At 36.6% G+C, this 19,226-nt stretch overlaps 2 protein-coding genes across 3 annotated transcripts in view; both read right to left on the bottom strand.

The window, feature by feature from the left end:
* Window positions 1-19,226, bottom strand: part of LOC133337840 (small ribosomal subunit protein eS21) — a 378,405-nt gene that overhangs the window by 164,944 nt on the left and 194,235 nt on the right. The window lies entirely within an intron of this gene.
* LOC133337830 (myosin-VIIa) overlaps window positions 2,518-19,226 on the bottom strand; it is a 28,134-nt gene continuing 11,425 nt past the window's right edge. The window contains exons 2-10 of the mRNA XM_061546032.1: window positions 13,435-13,504; window positions 9,266-9,526; window positions 8,850-9,199; window positions 8,573-8,773; window positions 6,430-8,515; window positions 3,259-6,368; window positions 3,050-3,196; window positions 2,858-2,978; window positions 2,518-2,797 (exon numbers count right to left, since the gene is read on the bottom strand). Coding sequence (XP_061402016.1) covers window positions 2,591-2,797; window positions 2,858-2,978; window positions 3,050-3,196; window positions 3,259-6,368; window positions 6,430-8,515; window positions 8,573-8,773; window positions 8,850-9,199; window positions 9,266-9,526; window positions 13,435-13,452 — 6,501 coding nt within the window. The 5' untranslated portion in view covers window positions 13,453-13,504 and the 3' untranslated portion in view covers window positions 2,518-2,590. The remainder of the gene's footprint in view (window positions 2,798-2,857; window positions 2,979-3,049; window positions 3,197-3,258; window positions 6,369-6,429; window positions 8,516-8,572; window positions 8,774-8,849; window positions 9,200-9,265; window positions 9,527-13,434; window positions 13,505-19,226) is intronic.

Here is a 19,226-nt window from a genome sequence, read left to right as displayed (position 1 = left end):
AAATAGTGGAAGAGAAAGTTAAAAGTTTGCAAATTTATTTAATGCTTGTTTTTACTTGTTCTAAATTGTTTATAAATAATTGATGAGTGCGCGAATATCGGTTAAAAGTGAAAAAAGACTGAAATATTTCCGTTCAGTGGAAAGGCCTGGAATAAAAGACGACGCCTTTCTATGTGGCGCCACATAGGAAGCTTTTTTGTGTATATACGAGGAAATTATTTGCGAATAGGAAAGTATTTGTGAATTTGTTGAGGTGGTAAGTAGTTGAGTAAATTATATACATTTAAATAAATATATTTCAAATTATCACTCCACCCCCTTTGAACTCAATGTGTGTTATTACAATGACAGGTTTTTTGGAGGGAAAGCTATGCTTTTCGGCATGGTACAATTATAAAAGGTAACAGCAAATCCCAGCTGATTTGATTCCAACGTAAAACTAGTGTCAATATGAATTTGACAAATTATGTTTTTATAAATCACCCAACAGGAAAATTGGGAACGCATTCAATTCGAATTTGTTCTTTATTAAATGTCCTCCCGTATTCAATTTACTCAAACTGCCTGCTGGGAAAGTTTGAGGAAGCAAATCTTTCTTCAAGGAACAACTTGCTATTCCCAGCATTTTCATATGTGTTACACATATATATGGCAATGGCTCAATTATATGAAAGATGTGGAAGAGATAGAAATATACATTTTATAGATTTTCATTCATGTTTTTCAATTTTTATTTTGAGGATTCAAAAATATTTCATTTTCAAAATAAAAATAATTTGATTATAATTTGTTTGTTTACATTTTTCTGTCAAATGAGTTGACACTAATAGAACTTACAACAAATTTCCACGTGGTTGTTGTTTCGTTTTTTGTACAACAACTTTTGCTGTTACTTTCTATTATTATACCATGGCTTTCCGGATACTATCAGCTTCAACAATAATACATCTTTATATTCAGAATGCATTCGAAATGAAATACGGAACGTGCAAGTTTAGGATGCCTGATCGCAGATCGTTTTGATTTTTTTCCACATAGGTATATATACTTTTGATTGCAACTACGGCAATATGGGATTGTATTCTGATTGGATCACCCAGATTGAAATCCATTATCCATTATCCGAAATCCATTATCATTTTAATGGTAACTTCATTTTGTCTCTCTCATAGACTCTATTTGCAAAAAAAACTCTACTAGTCAATTTTCACAATCCTCCCTACATACCAATTTTTTATCATTTAAGAACTTTTGCAATGCAAGAAGATGATGATCACTTGGTGCTAAGTCCGGACTGTATGGCGGATGCATTAAAACTTCCCAACCCAGCTCCCGAAGTTTCTGGTGAGTCTCTGTAGATGTGTGTGGCCTAGCTTTGTCCTGGTGGAATACGACACCTCTCCTGTTGGTCACTTCTGTTCGTTTTTGGTCAATTGCTATATTCAAACGGTCCAGTTGTTTACAGTAGAACTCGTAATAAATAATCCCCCTCCATGGTTAGGCAACCGTTTGAGGTGCTTCACCGCTTTTCGCAAAAATTTCTCATCACCAGTCACCATCCGTTTAAGAAATGGGTCCATCTCATTCCGTTTGACCTAAGCTTCGCAGATGGAAATTTTACCCATTCTATTTTTCTATGTTAATTGGTGTGGCACCCAAACATCGAACATCTTTTTGAATCTAGCTTTGTTTAAAACAGTTTTATCGTCGATTTTTAGCTCCTGGTCGATGTTAACATGCCGTTCAACTTCGATCATTTCTCCGATTTTATCGTCATTTTCGACGACCGGGCTAATCTGATCTTTAATCTTTATATCTGTTTTCTAAGAAGAAATTCTTTTAATCTCTTTATTGCATTTTAAACTGCAACCGCGGTTACAGATGAGGTGGAAACAGTCTCACACCATCCCTGTAACGACCGTGCACAAATATAATGTATATTTCAATCTAAAAGTTTGTTCTTCAAATAAAACAAAATTATGATTATGTTTAATATTTATTATAAATATATATTTATTGTATAAATAATATACTTTAATTGATTACAAATCTTTCTATTTATGGTAAATTAAAAAAAAAACACACACTTTCTTTTGATATTCATGTTTATGTCTTTGAAATTGTTTAAAACAAGTTAAGGCTAATACAGTTTACTATGGGGGCTTTGTTTTTTTATTAAATTGTTCTTACATTTCGATTTCAAAAAAATTAAATAATGAGGAAATTTCGAAAAATCTATTATCGAATTAAAATAGAATCATAAAAACAAATACACAATAGTTTATGTATTTATACCGAACTTCGTTTGCCTTAAATACTAACAAATAAAATAATAAAAATAAATATTAAAAATATTTGAAATTTTAGAATATATAAAGTTAGGGAGCGTAATATTTTGAAAAGAATAAGAATAATAACATACATAAATTAAGTGTAATTTGATCATAAATTATAACATACGTAAAACGAAGAGTGGTGGTGGTCTACACAATAAAAGACACGAATTTGGTTAGAACAATTCGAAAAACTAATAAAATTTCTTGTTGTCTAAGAGACTTTTATGTGTGAGGAAAAGTTTGATTAGACTTGATTAGTTTGCGCGAATAGTGCGGTTTTTGTTCATATTAGTTAACATCAGCGAGATGTACGATGTCAACAAATCATCCATTTTGTAACCCAAAGATGTTTCGCATAACAGCTTTGAGCCTCGTACCAAATTACCAATGGTCATGTGGAAGTAAGTGTTGCCGGAGGACCAATTTGAAATGCGTGTGAAAGGATGAGTTATAAGTATGTCCTGGAAATGAATACAATTTTTAGTTTTGCCAGATCATTATAAATTTATAATACTATTTACCTTAGTTACTGGATGTATTAGACTAACGCCATGCTTATTGATTGCTATTAATAACATTTCTGGATAATTGGGTTCAGTCGTTTGCTTCACTTCAAAGAATGCCGATCCAAAAGTGGGCCACCTGAAGAAAACGACGTAGAATAAATTAGTAAACAGACAAAAAAGATATTATATCTAATATGTGTACATTACCTGTAGACAATTTTAAGGAACGCCACTTTAGCATCTTCAGAACTCATACCGGAATCTTGATTATACGAGGCAACAATTGCCCGCTTCCATTCGCTAGTGCTTTGCATTTTCATTAAATCGGAGGGTATCAACTCACGCAACATTTGTCTGAAAATAAACACAGACATTAATTAAATATCTATCTTCCCTATACTCGTAACACTACTTACGGTATGGCTTGCAGTTCTTGCTTATTATCACCATAGCGTACTCTATAGACCAAGGCAGCCAATTTGGCAGCCTCTTCTCGTGAACACTTATGATAGCCCCTTAATAGCTTCGGCAACTCTTGGTGGTAATGGAATATCAAGTCTGCATTACGATCTTTACCGGGCACTGTATTGGTCCATAATTTCTTCATAAAGAACACTTGATAGGTGAATTGTGGATTACTGCCATCTCGTATGGGTCTGGCCTTCTTAATCCAATCGGTTAAGTGTCTCACAAAATCGAAGAAGAAATCTCCTTCGGGTACTGAAATGACTTTGTCCGCTATCTTTACGAAAAGTGAGAAACCTTCACTGGTTCTCAGCGATAGACGTTGCGAAATATTCTGGCAGAAATCCTTGGCCCTTGTTGATGAATCAACTTCGAAGGCTTCGTCAGTATCATCCGGGAAGTATACTTTGTGGAATATTTGTGTTGTCTTGTGTTGAATGGCCTCGACTTCAACTTGGTGCGGTGGATACTTGCGCTGGCCATTACGTATTGTTTTCTGCAGGCGGTGTAACGAATCTTGTGATATGGGATGTCTTCTAGTTCTCAGAAAGAGAGTTAGTTCTTTGAGTAAGGCCTGGGAGCAGGCAAATAGACCTGTGGCCAACCACATCAGCTCCCAACCACGCTCTTCCGAAATGCGATTTCTGTTGTCAGTCAACTGTTTCATTATTTGGCAATATATTTCATCCCTCAGAATTTCATGCTTCAATGGACCATCGAAAATGTGATCGGTGATTTCATTGCCCATTCTTGGCCTTTTCGAAGGCAGATCACCCATGTATTTAAGTATGGCGGCAAAAGCGAAGCAAGCCTCTTCGGCCAATTCCTCTTTTGCTTGCAATTTCCTTAGAAGTGGGGCCTTGATGGGATCTCTTGAATAACGCCAAATTTCCTCAGAACGTTTCGAACTTAAAGTCAATGTTTTCGATACTGTACGCTTGGGAGGTAAACGGAAGTGATCCAAAGCATATTCCATCAAAGTGTGCGGGCGGTCTCTGGGCTCGGCCACTCCATTGGACGCCATACTCAAACGCTTGCCATGATGAGCTTCTTCAACATTAAATAAGGCTAGAATATCCTGAGGTGGTTTCGTAAGCGTAGGCAGCACATACACAGTCTCTGCCGGAAAGTCTCCCCTTTCCTGGGTGCGTTCACAACGACCTATACACCAACCATTGTTGAGGACATTTTCTCCACAGCTTTCATCTTCCAGAATGATGAGGTCACCCTTGTAGAACGATAAGAAACTCGAACCGTCGGAGGGAGCCCGATAATCCTGAATGGCTATAACAAATTTCGATCTCTTCTTCAGGCCATCGAGGAAATAAACAACCAAGTCTCTTATGTCTTCGGCGTTGGGACTTTGGAATGTGAACTCTTCTCCACGCACAGTAGATAAGCTAAAGGTTTGCGTAAAAACTTTATTGGTTTTCTGACTGGAAACGGCAGTAATCTCGGGGAAACTTAATTCCAACAACACTTGCTCCTGGTCATCAACCACATAAACGCCCGTCCAGTTGACAGCAATGATAACATCGTTTTTGGGTAAATTTGGACCAGAGTTACGATATGCTTCGTAGAACCGGGAAAATAGCAAAGGCCACTTGTATTTGGCGTAGCTCACAATGTCTTCCTTGATCTTAAGTGAATGTATCTTTTCCTTGACGTAGTATGACTTCTTGTAGGCCTGCAAAACAAGAGCAGCCCAGCGTTCAATGGCCTTATCGACACCTGTTAGACAGAAGTCGGGTATAAAATTAGGCAGCAGGGTAAAAAGTCTTTCCATAGACATATCGGTGCCATATTCAATGAAATATTGCTGAGCCGCAATCATGGCCAAATCGTCCTCCTTATCGCAACGATATTCTCCGAATTTGACACCTCTCACCACCTGCTGATAAATGAGATTCGTAGCGACTTGATCGAATGTGGGATCATGCCAGGGAGCAAATATTTCCTTGCGGAAGAACAATCGCCAGGGGGCATTGCGTTCCTGGGCTCCTTGTTCTTTGGCATATTGTTCACACTGTGAAATTGCGTCCATTACATGATCTCCACCACTACCCAACGAAGACACCTTATCGAATAGAGCAATATACAGTGAGAAGCCAAATTGATCCTTCAGAGTGATTTTGTCAGACAATTGATTGCACAACTCCCGAGCCGTGGTGGCAGAATCTGCCAGAAGTGTCTTTGTATTGCCATCCATAAATGTAATGGGCAGCATTATGGGTTTCTTTGATTTTGTGGCCTGTAATTCTAGCCATGATGGAGGTTGATTGCGTGTACCATTGTTGAAGGTCCTCTTTAGGCGTTCCTCACAGTAGGGAGCATAGCCAGGAGGACCTTCACGAATGAAGGCTCTTAAGTAGTTAACGAATTTCTCAGATGGAGCAAAACAGCCTACGCACAACGATAGAAGTATCCAACCTCTGGCATGTGACGACTTCAGAGGGTTGTTCGTTAACTGTTTGCAAATTTGACAGTAGATTTCGTCTCTCAATTCGGCTCTTAAAATGCCATGGCCAATGATGAAGTGTAATTTTTCCAGATTGGAAGTGGGACGTGATTGGAGCCATGATTGGTAACTGTCTGCCGTATACTCTTCATCTTGCAGGCGGCGTCTTACATCCTCGCCGAGTTTGTTTTTACGTTTCAGTGTAAGCGAAACCAATTTGTGTCTAATTGAGCGTGGCTTTTGTTTGAGGAATGCTTCAGGATCCAAACCCATTAGTTGAGCTTCTTGGAATTCTTTGCTTCTGATAAAGTTTCTTCCCAAGGTGGCTGTAACTTTAGACATTACCGATGTCGTATCCATGCGATCCATGGTGTGATATTTTGGTTCGGGCATATCCCCGGTAAATCTTAAAATAGTTATCCACAAGGCTTGAGCTGCCAATTGATCACCTTGGGTATGTAATGGTAGAAGGGGATGTTTCAGGGCCTTCTTGGAGTATTGATGGTTGACATTGCCCTGGAAGTAGGTAGCTGCGAATTTTTGGAATTTAAATTCTGACAAATCCTCTTCATCTTCGGAGATGTGCATGGGACCAATTATATCCTGTGAAAGAGAAAGTAATACAGTTATACTAATGCTATAATTTAGAATATACTCTTCTTACCTCTTGATTGACACTATTGCCATGGGGCAAATCATTGAATACCGATGTTTCTCGCCCTGCATGTGGTGTTGGTGCCTCGCTACTGGAATCGGGTAGAAAATCAAACATGGCTTCTACCAGTTTTCCGTCATCCACCGGTTCGTCTTGTTTGCGGGCGGCATCGTTTATCAAATTCTTCTTCACTTCCACTCGGCGACGTTCTTCGATCTCTTTCTCCATTTCTCTGCGTTCGAGCTCATGTAAACGATCGCGATAATGTTGTTCTGCAATTTCGCGAGCGTGTTTGTTACCTTTGTGCATCAGCTCCTGCTCCTCCAATTTCCGTAAATGCAATACCTCTGCGAACTTCTTGTATTCCTCCTTCATTTTCTTGTACCTCCGCATAGCAATCATTCTGCGGGCATGCGACTGTATTTTAATAATGGCCCACATTTTATGTCCATATTCACGCCTCACCAAATAACCACGGGCATGAGCCTGCAGACCCACGATGTGACCTCGCAAATGACGGAATCTATGCGAAAGAACACGTGATCGTATCAAAGCTTGCAAACGCATATAGCCCACTCGCATTTGCTGATAACGTTTTCTTTGGGCATAGCCCTTCCAGTAACGCTGAATGGTAATGGCGGCAGCTCGCATTCGCAAGAAACGTCTGCGATAGACCCAACCGCGTATAGTTCTTTGCAGAATCAAAATCTTACGTGTCAACACGCGATCACGCTCCTGTTCTAAGAACAAATCATGAGCATCTTTCAGAAAAACTTTGGTATGGCCCAGTTGATAGTCCGATTTGCCAAGGACTGCGGCACATATACGCGATGTAGCCAAACGACAATCAGTGCGATGTGCTGGTGGTACTCCTGGAATAAGGAACCTGTAACGTTCCACAAAATCTCTAAAGCCATGTCGTATGGGATAACCAGCCCGGCGAATGCGAATTGTTTCCATCATACCCGAATAACGTAACTGTCGACAACACAGGCCACGATCGAATAACATTGGTCGCTTCACTTCATTCGGTTTGATGCAACGTATGAAGAATGGCTGACACGAGCTTAGAGTTTTCATCAAAGCATCCAAACTCTTTTTGAACTGAGTGGATAGAGTGGGTGTCCTCTTACGAGTCTCTGCACCCATTTCTATGTCTTGAGCAAAAATTTGTCTCAGGAACTTATTGCTACTTTGACTTACGAGATGCAATAAATCAGGACTGAAAGTGTCGCGGTTCTTTTCCAGGAAACCACTGGTATCATAAAATACAACACCGGCAAAGTGATTCAGACCGAAGCTGGTGTTAATGTCCGATTTGGGTTTCAAATAGTTCTTGTGGGTGCCGTGGGTTTTGTGCAATTTGGCCAACATTGTGTGATCTGTGCCCTTGGGAAAGCGGGCCTCCTCATCGATTAAAGCCATAATGTTGAGCTGTTTAATAGCAATCAAATCTAAGGCATCCTGATTATCCACAAACTCTATGTGTTGCCAATTGATACCCTCGTGATTGTATTCCTCCTGTTCCAATTTGAAGATGTGTTGCACAAAGAACTGTTGCAAGTTTTCGTTGGCGTAATTTATACAGAATTGTTCGAAGCTGTTCTGGTCGAAATTCTCGAAACCGAAAATATCCAAAACACCAATAGCATTGCGAGATGTGGCCCTTGGCTTATAAATGGCAGCATTAATTTTGCGTACAATGTGTACGAAGAGGCGTCCGTATATGCCCTTCACGAAGGCATCGCGTACATCAACTGACTGTTCGCGGGACAATGTTGAGACCACAGTTTCACCATGAGCAAAGAGGGTACGGCGCGTGAGAGCATCGATGAGAGGTTGTAAAGGTAGTCCCAATAGGGCTGCCACTCTTTCTACATTTATGTATTCTGGAATTTCGGTGGCATCCAAATTATCAACAACTGTGGCTTTGTATTTAATGTTGCCGCAGTGCAATAGAGCAGCGAGCAATTTGATGATTTCCCAAATTTCTTGATCGGTAAAAAGTAAGACTTTCATGGCAGAACGTATGTCGGAGAACTCGGCAGTATCATCCCGTCCCTCACATGTGATGCAATCCCCTCCGGTAAGATATCTGAAAATGGAGAAAGAAATTAGAAAGGGCCGCTGTGGTTGTGGGGAATTTACTTACTTATAATCTGATGCATTTCCAAGTTCCAGACGTCGTTTCTCCTCCATAGAAAGGCCAGCCAAAATGCAATAGAATATGTGATAATTTCGTTCACTGGGATTTTGTGAAACAATGCGGGATTTCTCCAGCAGATACTGTTCAATTTTGGCACCCTCAATAACGCCATTGGCACTGAAGTGTATGTCAATGTATTTGCCAAATCTGAAAGGGATCGATTAATTTTGTGTTAGCTAGCTATGTGTGTCGATGTGAGGATATGATATGATGGATAACCTACCTTGAAGAATTGTCATTTCTTACGGTCTTTGCATTACCAAATGCCTCCAAAATGGGATTAGCCTCCAAAATTTGTTGTTCTATCCAGGAATGTTTACCGCTGATGGCAGCCAAATATTGTAAAATAAGTTTTGTGCTTTCCGTCTTACCCGCACCTGATTCGCCCGATATGACAATGCATTGATCCTGGCGATAGCGTTTCATGTGGGCATAGGCATTGTCGCCTATGGCAAAAATATGTGGTGGTAATTCACCAATTTTACGTTCTTTGTAGAGTTTTATTTGATCGGCCGTGTAGATGGGTAGAATTTGATAGGGATTAACTGCCACCAAAATGGATCCAGTATAGGTCTAAATTACAAGATGTGAATGTGGCTAAAACATTCATTATTGCTTTAACAGTGTCGGGTTACTTACGTAAATTAAGTTTTCTTTGTATCTGATCAGTAGATTCCGTAATATGCCAGCCTCATGTAGATCACCCAATGAGATCATGTCCTCCACACCCTGTACGGAGGAGGCATGCATGGCTTTGATACGTCTTTCAGGCGATAGCCATATTTCGTCGCCGTCATCGTCGCGCACTTGTATGCGTCTACCCTCTGCAGAAATGACACGAGCACCAATGGCTACATCGAATTCTCTACCCGATGCGGGCTCTATCCAGATGTAGTCACCCTAAAATGTAACAATAATTTACAATTTATTTATTTTACAATGGTTCATTTACATTCAGGTATTTAATTGAATGTTAATATTGGCAATGAAATATATGCTTCAGTGGTTGTCATGACCTTACAAAAAACGAAGTTCGTTGACTTTAAAGTCTTGTAGATATAAATTTCAAATCGTTATGATTTAATTTCAGAAGTAAGACCTTTGCTTAAAGTTCATGTCTTATTAATTTTGCTATATTGCTTCTTGATTTGCATCCTTGGATAGCTGTTATTAGGGACAATAATTTGTTTCACTCTTATGTTAGCAAAGAGGCCGATATTTGTATAAACCTGATTTCTATCTGTTCAGTATAAAAATAAAACTATTTGATAATGACTCATTTTTGTGGCGAAGTTGTGTTTGGGGAGTTTTCCAAAATACAGATTAAAGTCAATTTTGTTTCCATTTTTATACCCTTCACCACACTGTGGTACAGGGTATTATGTCTTTGTGCATATGTTTGTAACAGGCAAAAATAATCGAGATAGACCCATGGTTCCTTTTGAGAATATGCATAGAATCACTTTCTGAGTCGATTTACGCATGTCCGTCTGTCCGTCCGTCCGTCCGTCCGTCTGTCCATGTTAAATTGTAAACAAAGTACAGGTCGCATTTATGATCCGAATTGGATGAAATTTGGCATAGGTCACTTATTTGGCCCAAGGACGAACCCTATTGAAATTGGGAAAAATCGGTTCAGATTTAGATATAGCTCCCATATATATATTTAACCGATTTAATGTAAACAGTCCCTATATAACTTTCGATTTGCACGAAATTTAGTACAGCCTAATCATTTAGGTCTAGAATGATGTCTGCCAAGTTTCGTGAAAATCGGTCCAGATTTAGATATAGCTCCCATATATAGTTTCGTCCGATTTCATGTAAATGGTGCCCCAAAGTCCCTATATATCTTTTGATTTGCACGAAATTTGGCATAACGTACTGAATTAAGCCTAGAGTGATGTCTGCCAAGTTTCGTGAAAATCGGTCAAGATTTAGATATAGCTCCCATATATAGTTTCGTCCGATTTCATGTAAATGGTGCCCCAAAGTCTCTATATATCTTTCGATTTGCACGAAATTTGGCATAACGTACTGAATTGAGTCTAGAATGGTGTCTGCCCAGTTTCAAGAAAATCGGTCCAGATTTAGATATAGCTCCCATATATAGTTTCGTCCGATTTCATGTAAATGGTGCCCCAAAGTCCCTATATATCCATCGATTTGCACGAAGTTTGGCATAACGTACTTAATTGGGCCTAGAATGATGTCTGCCAAGTTTCATGAAAATCGGTCCCGATTTAGATATAGCTCACATATATAGTTTCGTCCGATTTAATGTAAATGGGGCCCCAAAGTCCCTATATATCTTTCGATTAGCACGAAATTTGGTACAGCCTAATCATTTAGGTCTAGAATGATGTCTGCCAAGCTCCGTGAAAATCGGTCAAGATTTGGATATAGCTACCATATATAGTTTCGTCCGATTTCATGTAAATTGTGACCAAAATCCATATATATCTTTCGATTTGCACGAAATTTGGCATAACGTACTGAATTGAGCCTAGAGTTATGTCTGCCAAGTTTCGTGAAAATCAGTCCAGATTTAGATATAGCTCCCATATATAGTTTCGTCCGATTTCATGTAAATTGTGCACCAACATCCATATATATCTTTCGATTTGCCCGAAATTTTGCACAACGTACTGAATTGAGCCTAGAGTGATGTCTGCCAAGTTTCGATAAAATCGGTCCATATTTCTATATAGCTCCCACATATAGTTTCGTCCGATTTCATGTAAATGGTTCACCAAAGTCGCTATATATCTTTCGATTTGCACGAAATTTGGCATAACGTACTGAATTGAGCCTAGAGTGATGTCTGCCTTGTTTCGTGAAAATCGGTCCAGATTTAGATATAGCTCCATTTTATTATAGATTGATTTTATGTAATTGACGCACCAAGGAACCAATAGGAACAAAACGTTCTAAAGTTAGTATAACCTAACCTGTGACAAGTTTGTTTGAAATCGCTTAATATGTGGATATAGCTTACATATATTTTTTCGCCCGATATCAAGCAAATTGGGCATCATACTCCTCATCTTAGTCAGATTGACATCAAATTTTGCACAACGTACAAAATTGAGCATAGAATTACGTAGTTGCGTTTTCTAGAAGTACAGACATAGCCAACCGGATGACCTATTTATATTTGTTTGAAGTCGATTTACACACTTTATGGACAAATCTAGGTAGATTCACATTTAGATAAATATCACATATTTTATTTCATCCAATTTCATGTTAATAGTCCTGTTTAATGTACCCATAGTGGTGAAGGGTATCCTAGAGTCGGCCCCGTCCGACTTTACTACTTTCCTTACTGGTTAATTATATAACATTAATTTATATAAAAGTACATATATGTACGTACACATGCCTGTGTGTATGTACAATTTTCATTGAGCAGACATTCTTTAAACTAAAAATAAAACACAACAAAAACATTGACCCAAATATTTTTTCAAGTGTAACGCACCAGACAGTTCGTTTCATTTTGGTTTGGCTTGTTTTTTGAGCTGCTCATGGATGAGTAGTTTGATGGAGTTAATATTGGTGTTGGTTTCATTAATTACTTGTAGTGGTTAAAATGAAAATTTATTGTTTTCATGGCAAATTTTCTGTGTGCAGTTGATTTCCTAAACAACACTTATTTGTGCGCATGTGTGTGTGTGTGTTTTTAATTCTGAGGTGAAGTTCATTTATAATTGCCACTGAGAATAAATTACACAAATAAACTGATTTTGGTGTAATATTCAATAGAATATTATATTTAAATAAGAAATTGGAATTGTTTTTGTAATGTCGGTTCATTGTGGGTCTGGCGACTGATACACAACTGGGCATATTATGGATACAGGACTTATAGTAAATGAACATTTAAATTTAATTTGACTAAGAGATTTGTTCCAAAATAGGTACAACCTAACGTATTTTCTAAATTTTAATAAAGTTTGGTAGCTCCTCACCAATTTCTTTGATTACTTCTAAAATACTTAAAATATTAATAATGGGCAAAAATGTTTTATATATGTTTGTACATTTGCTACGCCAAAGCACAGCCTTCTTGAGGTAAAATGTTGTATTTTAATCTCTTTAATGCCCCCAAATTGATAGAAATTAATTTCCTCAGTCGAAATCCCCTATATGGTTTTATATTCGTTATAACGTATATAAAATAAAGGACAAACCATTATCGGGACTTTTGAATACCGACGTTATTGCCGATATGTCGTTAAAAAATGTGCCGGTAGGAAATATTTTCACTGATTTTTTTCTGTGTATGATTTTTTTCATTTTTTTAATAGCGATGATTTATAACTTAACTGAAAAAAGAACAAGATTTGCCTGAGAAACACCACTATGGATAAAATCTCTTCTTCAAATCTCAGCCAACATTGTTTGCAGTATATATGAGTGTATGTCCATGATAAAATGTTTTAAATAACAACTCTAAACGTTTATTTTCCCTCCTACCATTTTTCCTACTGTCAGAAGTAAATAAGACATGATATATTTATATATTAGTCGACTTCTTCAAGTAATTTCCCACCTTAAACAAGAGGAAGACGAAGAAACAGGAAACCCCAAGAAATTTATGAGTTGTAACCTACAATAGAGCATACAATGAACGGAAAGATGCATATTTTATGATGAAATACATAAACGTTCTATCTGGTGGCAGCAGCTACCACAATTAAATTCTCACGTCGTCTTGTATCCGTCCTTCTGTCTGTCTGCCTGCCTGCCACTTGTGCAACAAATAAAATGTAGAAGCCAAAACATGATAGATATATACTTACGCGTGTTACAATCACCATTTTTATTGCCCTTCATTGACCATTAATTTGCGTCGTGTAGAAAATATCAAATCTGAAATGAAAAAAACAACAAAATTAAAGATTTTTTATTTGAGTGTAAAAATGAGGAAAATTTTTCATTATTTAAAAAAAAAACAAAGAATAGACTCATGAAACTGGAATCTCTAGATTAATGTCCACACAACTTCCCCAACATATGCCACACCAGGCAGTGTAATGTGGCTTAAATCCAAAACAAGTCTCACATATGACGAAAGCACCCATAACGACCAACATCTAAACTACAACAACAACAGAATAAGGTGAAGTTGAAGTTTACGGTAAATTAACGAGTAAACGCTTAAATGAACACGATGGCAATAACAACACAAATACACTCACATCTATCTGCATATTCTGCAGACCAACTTTAATGTCTACAATGCGGCAAAATTAACATTGAGAGTGAGAGAGTTATGTGAACCCTACGGCCAAATATTTACTGAGCAGATTTGTGTTGAGAATACCAACTGCCATCCAATATCAGCATGTACAGATGTTAGTTAGACATGTTTTTTGGATACTTTATGGCACAGTGGAAAAAAATACAACATTTTAAAGCACTTATTATCACATGGAGTCACAAATATCGCTAATATATTTAAAGGTTAGTAATTCCATTAAAACATTCAATTTTTTATATGTAATCAGTATTTTGTTCTTTTCAGGATCCAAAGTTTTATATTGAAAATTGGTGGAAAAATCCCAATAAGGAAACTATTCAGACAATTTAAATTGATAAAAAACCATATATTTGGACCTAGGTTCCAAGAGCAACACAAAATATGAGATTAAACAACGATTAACGACTCTGATCTTGATGAGTATTACGAAACATAGGGGAAGTGTTTGGTGGAAGAATGCTATTAACGATAATGCTAATTCAGAAGAACACGAATATAAGAATATTTTATATAAGAAAATGTTTCGCCCATATAAGAAAACAGTTTATTATATAAAATACGTTCAGATAATAACAAATTTCTCGATTTCTCGAATGTTATTATATCTCTGTTCTACTGTAAGAGGTTTTAGGGATCACACTAGATTTGAGCTTTAGACTCCGCTATTGAAGCAACATTTTACATGAAAAATTAATAATATTATAATGTTGAAATATATATATAGTCCTTAGTAGTATTTTCACTCCGAAGATATTTTATTTAATTTTTTTTTATAGTTCGGTTTAAATGTATTTTATGAGCATATGATGAATACAAATACCACTGTCCACGATTTTCTAACTGGTAAGAATGTAAGAAATAGGTTTTTGTTTTTGTGGTACATTGTGTTTCGTCAACGTCTCTTTATGGTGGGGTATTGGCACGCGTATTTCTGTTCCTCTGTAGGCCATCTATATAGTCAGCTTCCACGATCATCATTACTGCCATTTACTTTTTGTTATGTGCTAACACCTTGGTATCCGTTCATGAAGGCAGCAAATGACTACATTATTTGGGGTGTTAACTAAAGTATAGTGTAATTAGGAAACATGTAATATAATCCATCTGCCTGTTTTACATTGAAGATTTCTACAGCAATTTTATGTTGGACAATTACAATAGAATAAGACATTGAAATTGATATCACTACTTGGCATTAGATGTCTGTTCTAATGAGATCTTTTGATGTTGGCCATGTCCATAGTAGTTACATAATTGGAAAAGGAAATGTTTTTTACAAAATTATACAACGTTTTACTGAATTGAAAGCATATAAAGTTACTGCGAGTGCTTTTTATACGCATTCGAAGAACAAAATCTTCTTTGGGAAATTTACATTAATCTACTAAATTACAGAATTCGGCTTCTGGTTTTCCACCTTCTAAATGTTGGTTCTTGCATTCATTTCGAATTCATTGTTTTTCATAATTCATCATATTTACAAAATGTGTGTGTGAATATGTAAATTTTAAAGAATGCTTTGGTGTTGACTTCGCCTAAAGTCCAAAAAAAAAACGAAGTTGAAAAAAGAGACTAGAAGAGCAGTTATATCAAATTGTTGCTAAATATTTCTGAACAATGAATACTTCTTCTGGCATAAACCCCTTACCATTTCAACTACTGGTCAAAACAAAAGCAAAAAATACCAACTCCATAATAACACAATGCCAACAAACGGCAACAATAACAACAATCAACCAGTTTCCACATCCGGTTTTACCGGCAAAACAAACTAACATTTTTGAATAAAAAAAGAGCCACTCTACACTCTTTTTTTAATGATTAACCAAGCAACAGCGACAGAAAAAAAGTTTCTCGATTGTGGTGGCACACCAGAGAAATGTATGGAATACATTGACGCGTCGTCGATCGTTTACTAAGTAAGCGAGCTGTATGTACGTGGTGGATTGAAGTGAAATGTTGTCCCACAGCAATGGCAATGGGTATTTTGTCTGAGACCTGATACTCGTACTGCTAACCAGCTAGTTAAACAGCATATGTGCCGTCCATTCATCCACGAACCATCCATCCATATGTATGCAGCATGTTGCAACATCATTACATGGTCTGGCTTTTAGAGTGGTTGGTGGTGTTATGCATAAACAACGGTATGTCTTGTCCAGCCATATCTACATGTACAGCATAACCGATTGATACTTGCTACACTGTACAAAAATGGGCGAACGTGTTGCTGAGAGACTTATATATGATATTAGTCATATGAAGCCGGGTCTAAAAAGTTTTAAATAAAATTATTTGAGGAACATAAACGCAATCGGTAATTGAAGACATAAATTCAAGTATATATCCCATCTATCATTTAAATAGAAATGATCCGTCCTTTATTGAAGTCTCATATAAGTTTTATTTTATTTTAAATTACATTCCCGCATAAAGAGAATTTAAAGTTTAACCTTATGTGGGGATTATCATTTTCATCAACCAAATGAATATAAATGATCAGATCTTTTATTAATATTTTCCACAAACGATTAATACACACTTGTCGAAATTTTTCTCAGTGCACTTATAAAGAAATAGATATGTGTTGAGGTTGCCCAACAACTTTTGTCACCAACGATGACCGTTCAACCACTGGAGACACATGAACCAATGTTATGTTGCAGAATTGCTCAATGACAGCTTATAGAATTTGGTTCTTGTTAGCACTGCTTGCCATTGGCCACATACTCTCATCATACTCTACATTTGCCATTTAAACAAGTTTTTTTGTCGTCTTCTTGGTTGTTGTTTTTCCCTGTCACCTGGTTGACACTTTATGCAGTTTTTATAGTTGATTTTCTGCGTTAGAGGCTTACGGAAGGATGGTCGGTGAAAGGAGTTATAAACTGAATGTGCCTTAGAGTCTATTGCCATAATTGGGTTACTTAAGCATAACCACCAGCCAAGCATACATAAGGCGTATGTTTTAAAGCCCCCACTTCTTTGACTGGCCAATGTTTAGTTATTGCTACAGTTTTACTTCAAACGACAATTTTCTAACCGCATCTAAGCAGGAGTGTTGGCGAGGGACAGGTGTAGAAAAAATCTCCTAATTAGGTCAACTAAGTTGACCACTCTGTTTTTTGCCAGAGTATGTTTTTCTCCCTTTCAGATTTATTCTAAGTGTGTGTGTGTTGGCGGGTATTGATGTGGACAAAATGCATACTGCATCTGGGTTAGAAATACATTGTATATTTTTAATAGATTTTTTTTGATTTATTAATAAAAATGACCTCATTCGCCAGTGACCCACTGACGGCGATATTTCCATCGATATTTTAATACTGGGGTCATATGCAACAAAATATTAAGAGAAAACATTGTAGGTGATGTTTTTTAAACTCTCATTTTTATTTTGCATAAAAAACCATTTGCGGAGGACGTGGATGAATGTTTATACACTTCGGCTATGGTGACAATCAGTAAGCGTAGAGAAAAAATAGAAATAGCCACCCCGTAGTTTACCTTTCTAATTGTATTGCATTCTGTACAAATTTATTAATAATTAACCCAAAAATGTTTGTTATGCACACGTACGAGTTAACAGGCGTGATAAAATGCATGAATCCACATATTGGCCAATATTAACAAATATGCCCACGTAATGTGACACAGAAAGTAGAAATTCTTTACAAATTGTATTTATTTAGATCTCTTAGTTCCGGTTTTATGAAAATATATATTATTTTATCGGCAGATTGCTGTACTGATAGATTTCTCATAAAGTATCGATCAAACAATTTCAATGCAAGCCAAGCGGCTAAAATTATGAATGGTGTTTATGGTTCCGATACTGTAACAGCCAATTATGTGCAATTTTGGTTTCGTAGATTCCGTTGATTTTTGATGTTAAAGATGCACCTCGCATAGGTAGGCCGGTCGTTGAACATGTCGATAAAATCGGAGAATTGATGGGAGAAACTTCGGGAGCTTGGTCCGGACTTGACACCAAGCGATTGTCATCTTTTTCTTGCATTTTTTAATGATAAAAACTTGGTATCTAGGGAGGAATGTGACAATCGACTACTAGAGTTTTTGCAAATAGAGGGCAAGACAACAAAACGGTGCATATTTGGCCCAAATCGGACATTCCGAAGCCTGATAAAAAAGTTCTATAGTTCATATAAAAATATTGGTTTTATTTTTCCCCAACCTGATATTTTAAAAATGGATGCCATAATTAGGGGCCTTATTCTACCATTAGTTATAATTATTAACGATGAGAGTATTTAACTTCGAACTCAAAGATATTTTTGTGATATGTTATATTTAGATTGAATATTACAATTATTGGTTTATTGCAGAACCAGCAAGAATGTAAAATTCTTTATTACCAAGGCAATAGTAAAAATCAGTAGATTATTGCAGTACGGGAATAGACCATTTATTATTCTCACATTCCATAATTAAAATATTTAACAAATTTTATGCATCTTCAGACTTCTTGCCATTTGACATTCACTTCCTGAAATAATTTATCTATCATCATCATTCAATTACGAAAAAATGATGCAAATGTTGTTTATAGATCATCTAGCCAGTAAATCCTCAGTTTTTAAAAAATGCAAAATATACTGCTTATTGCCTATGCAATTTTTTTAACTGCTTTTGTTGGATTTTTCATTCCTCTCTTTGTGTATCCGGATAAATAAGGAAAAATGAAAAACTTATGGAAATTTATTAAAAGATGTCGATGGTTACACTCGATTGCTGTTGATTTATGACCAAAGAAACCCACTAACTTAGATCCAAACGAACAACGGGCGGTAAGCCGGTCTATGAATGAATCACCAGCTAAAATAAAGGTATTACAAAATGAGATAAACGGCATAAAGAAAATATACATAAAGAAAAATGAAAATAACAACAAGTATTAAAAGAAATCCAAAGAAAGAGTAATACAAAAAATGGAAAACAAATAAACTAAGCTAAAATACAAGCCTAGCTATCACCATTACGAACAAAATCGAAACAATTAAAAATATATCATATCGAGCTATATATTTTAAATGAAGGCTGGACAGTTGGAGGTGTTAAGATAACTTTAACGCGTTAACGTAATTGATAAATTTTCAAAGAAATTCTATAACACACATATTAATATAATAAAGTACTACATTTTGAGCCATACCAATGTGGATATTACCATTTTCACTACTAATGCTCCTAGCTATAACATAAATGTCAGCCATCATAGTCGTGTGTGTTTTCCTCTGAAATATATTTCACATAGAACAAATACAAAGTTTCTAAATAATGATATTGTGTCAAAGGTAGACAAATGTACAT

Source organism: Musca vetustissima, unplaced genomic scaffold (assembly GCF_032173495.1).
Source record: "Musca vetustissima isolate MV318-11 ecotype Yass unplaced genomic scaffold, APGP_CSIRO_Mvet_v1 utg320, whole genome shotgun sequence".
NCBI lineage: Eukaryota > Metazoa > Arthropoda > Insecta > Diptera > Muscidae > Musca > Musca vetustissima.
Note: the sequence above shows the minus strand (reverse complement) of the source record. Positions and strands in the feature narration are given on the sequence as shown.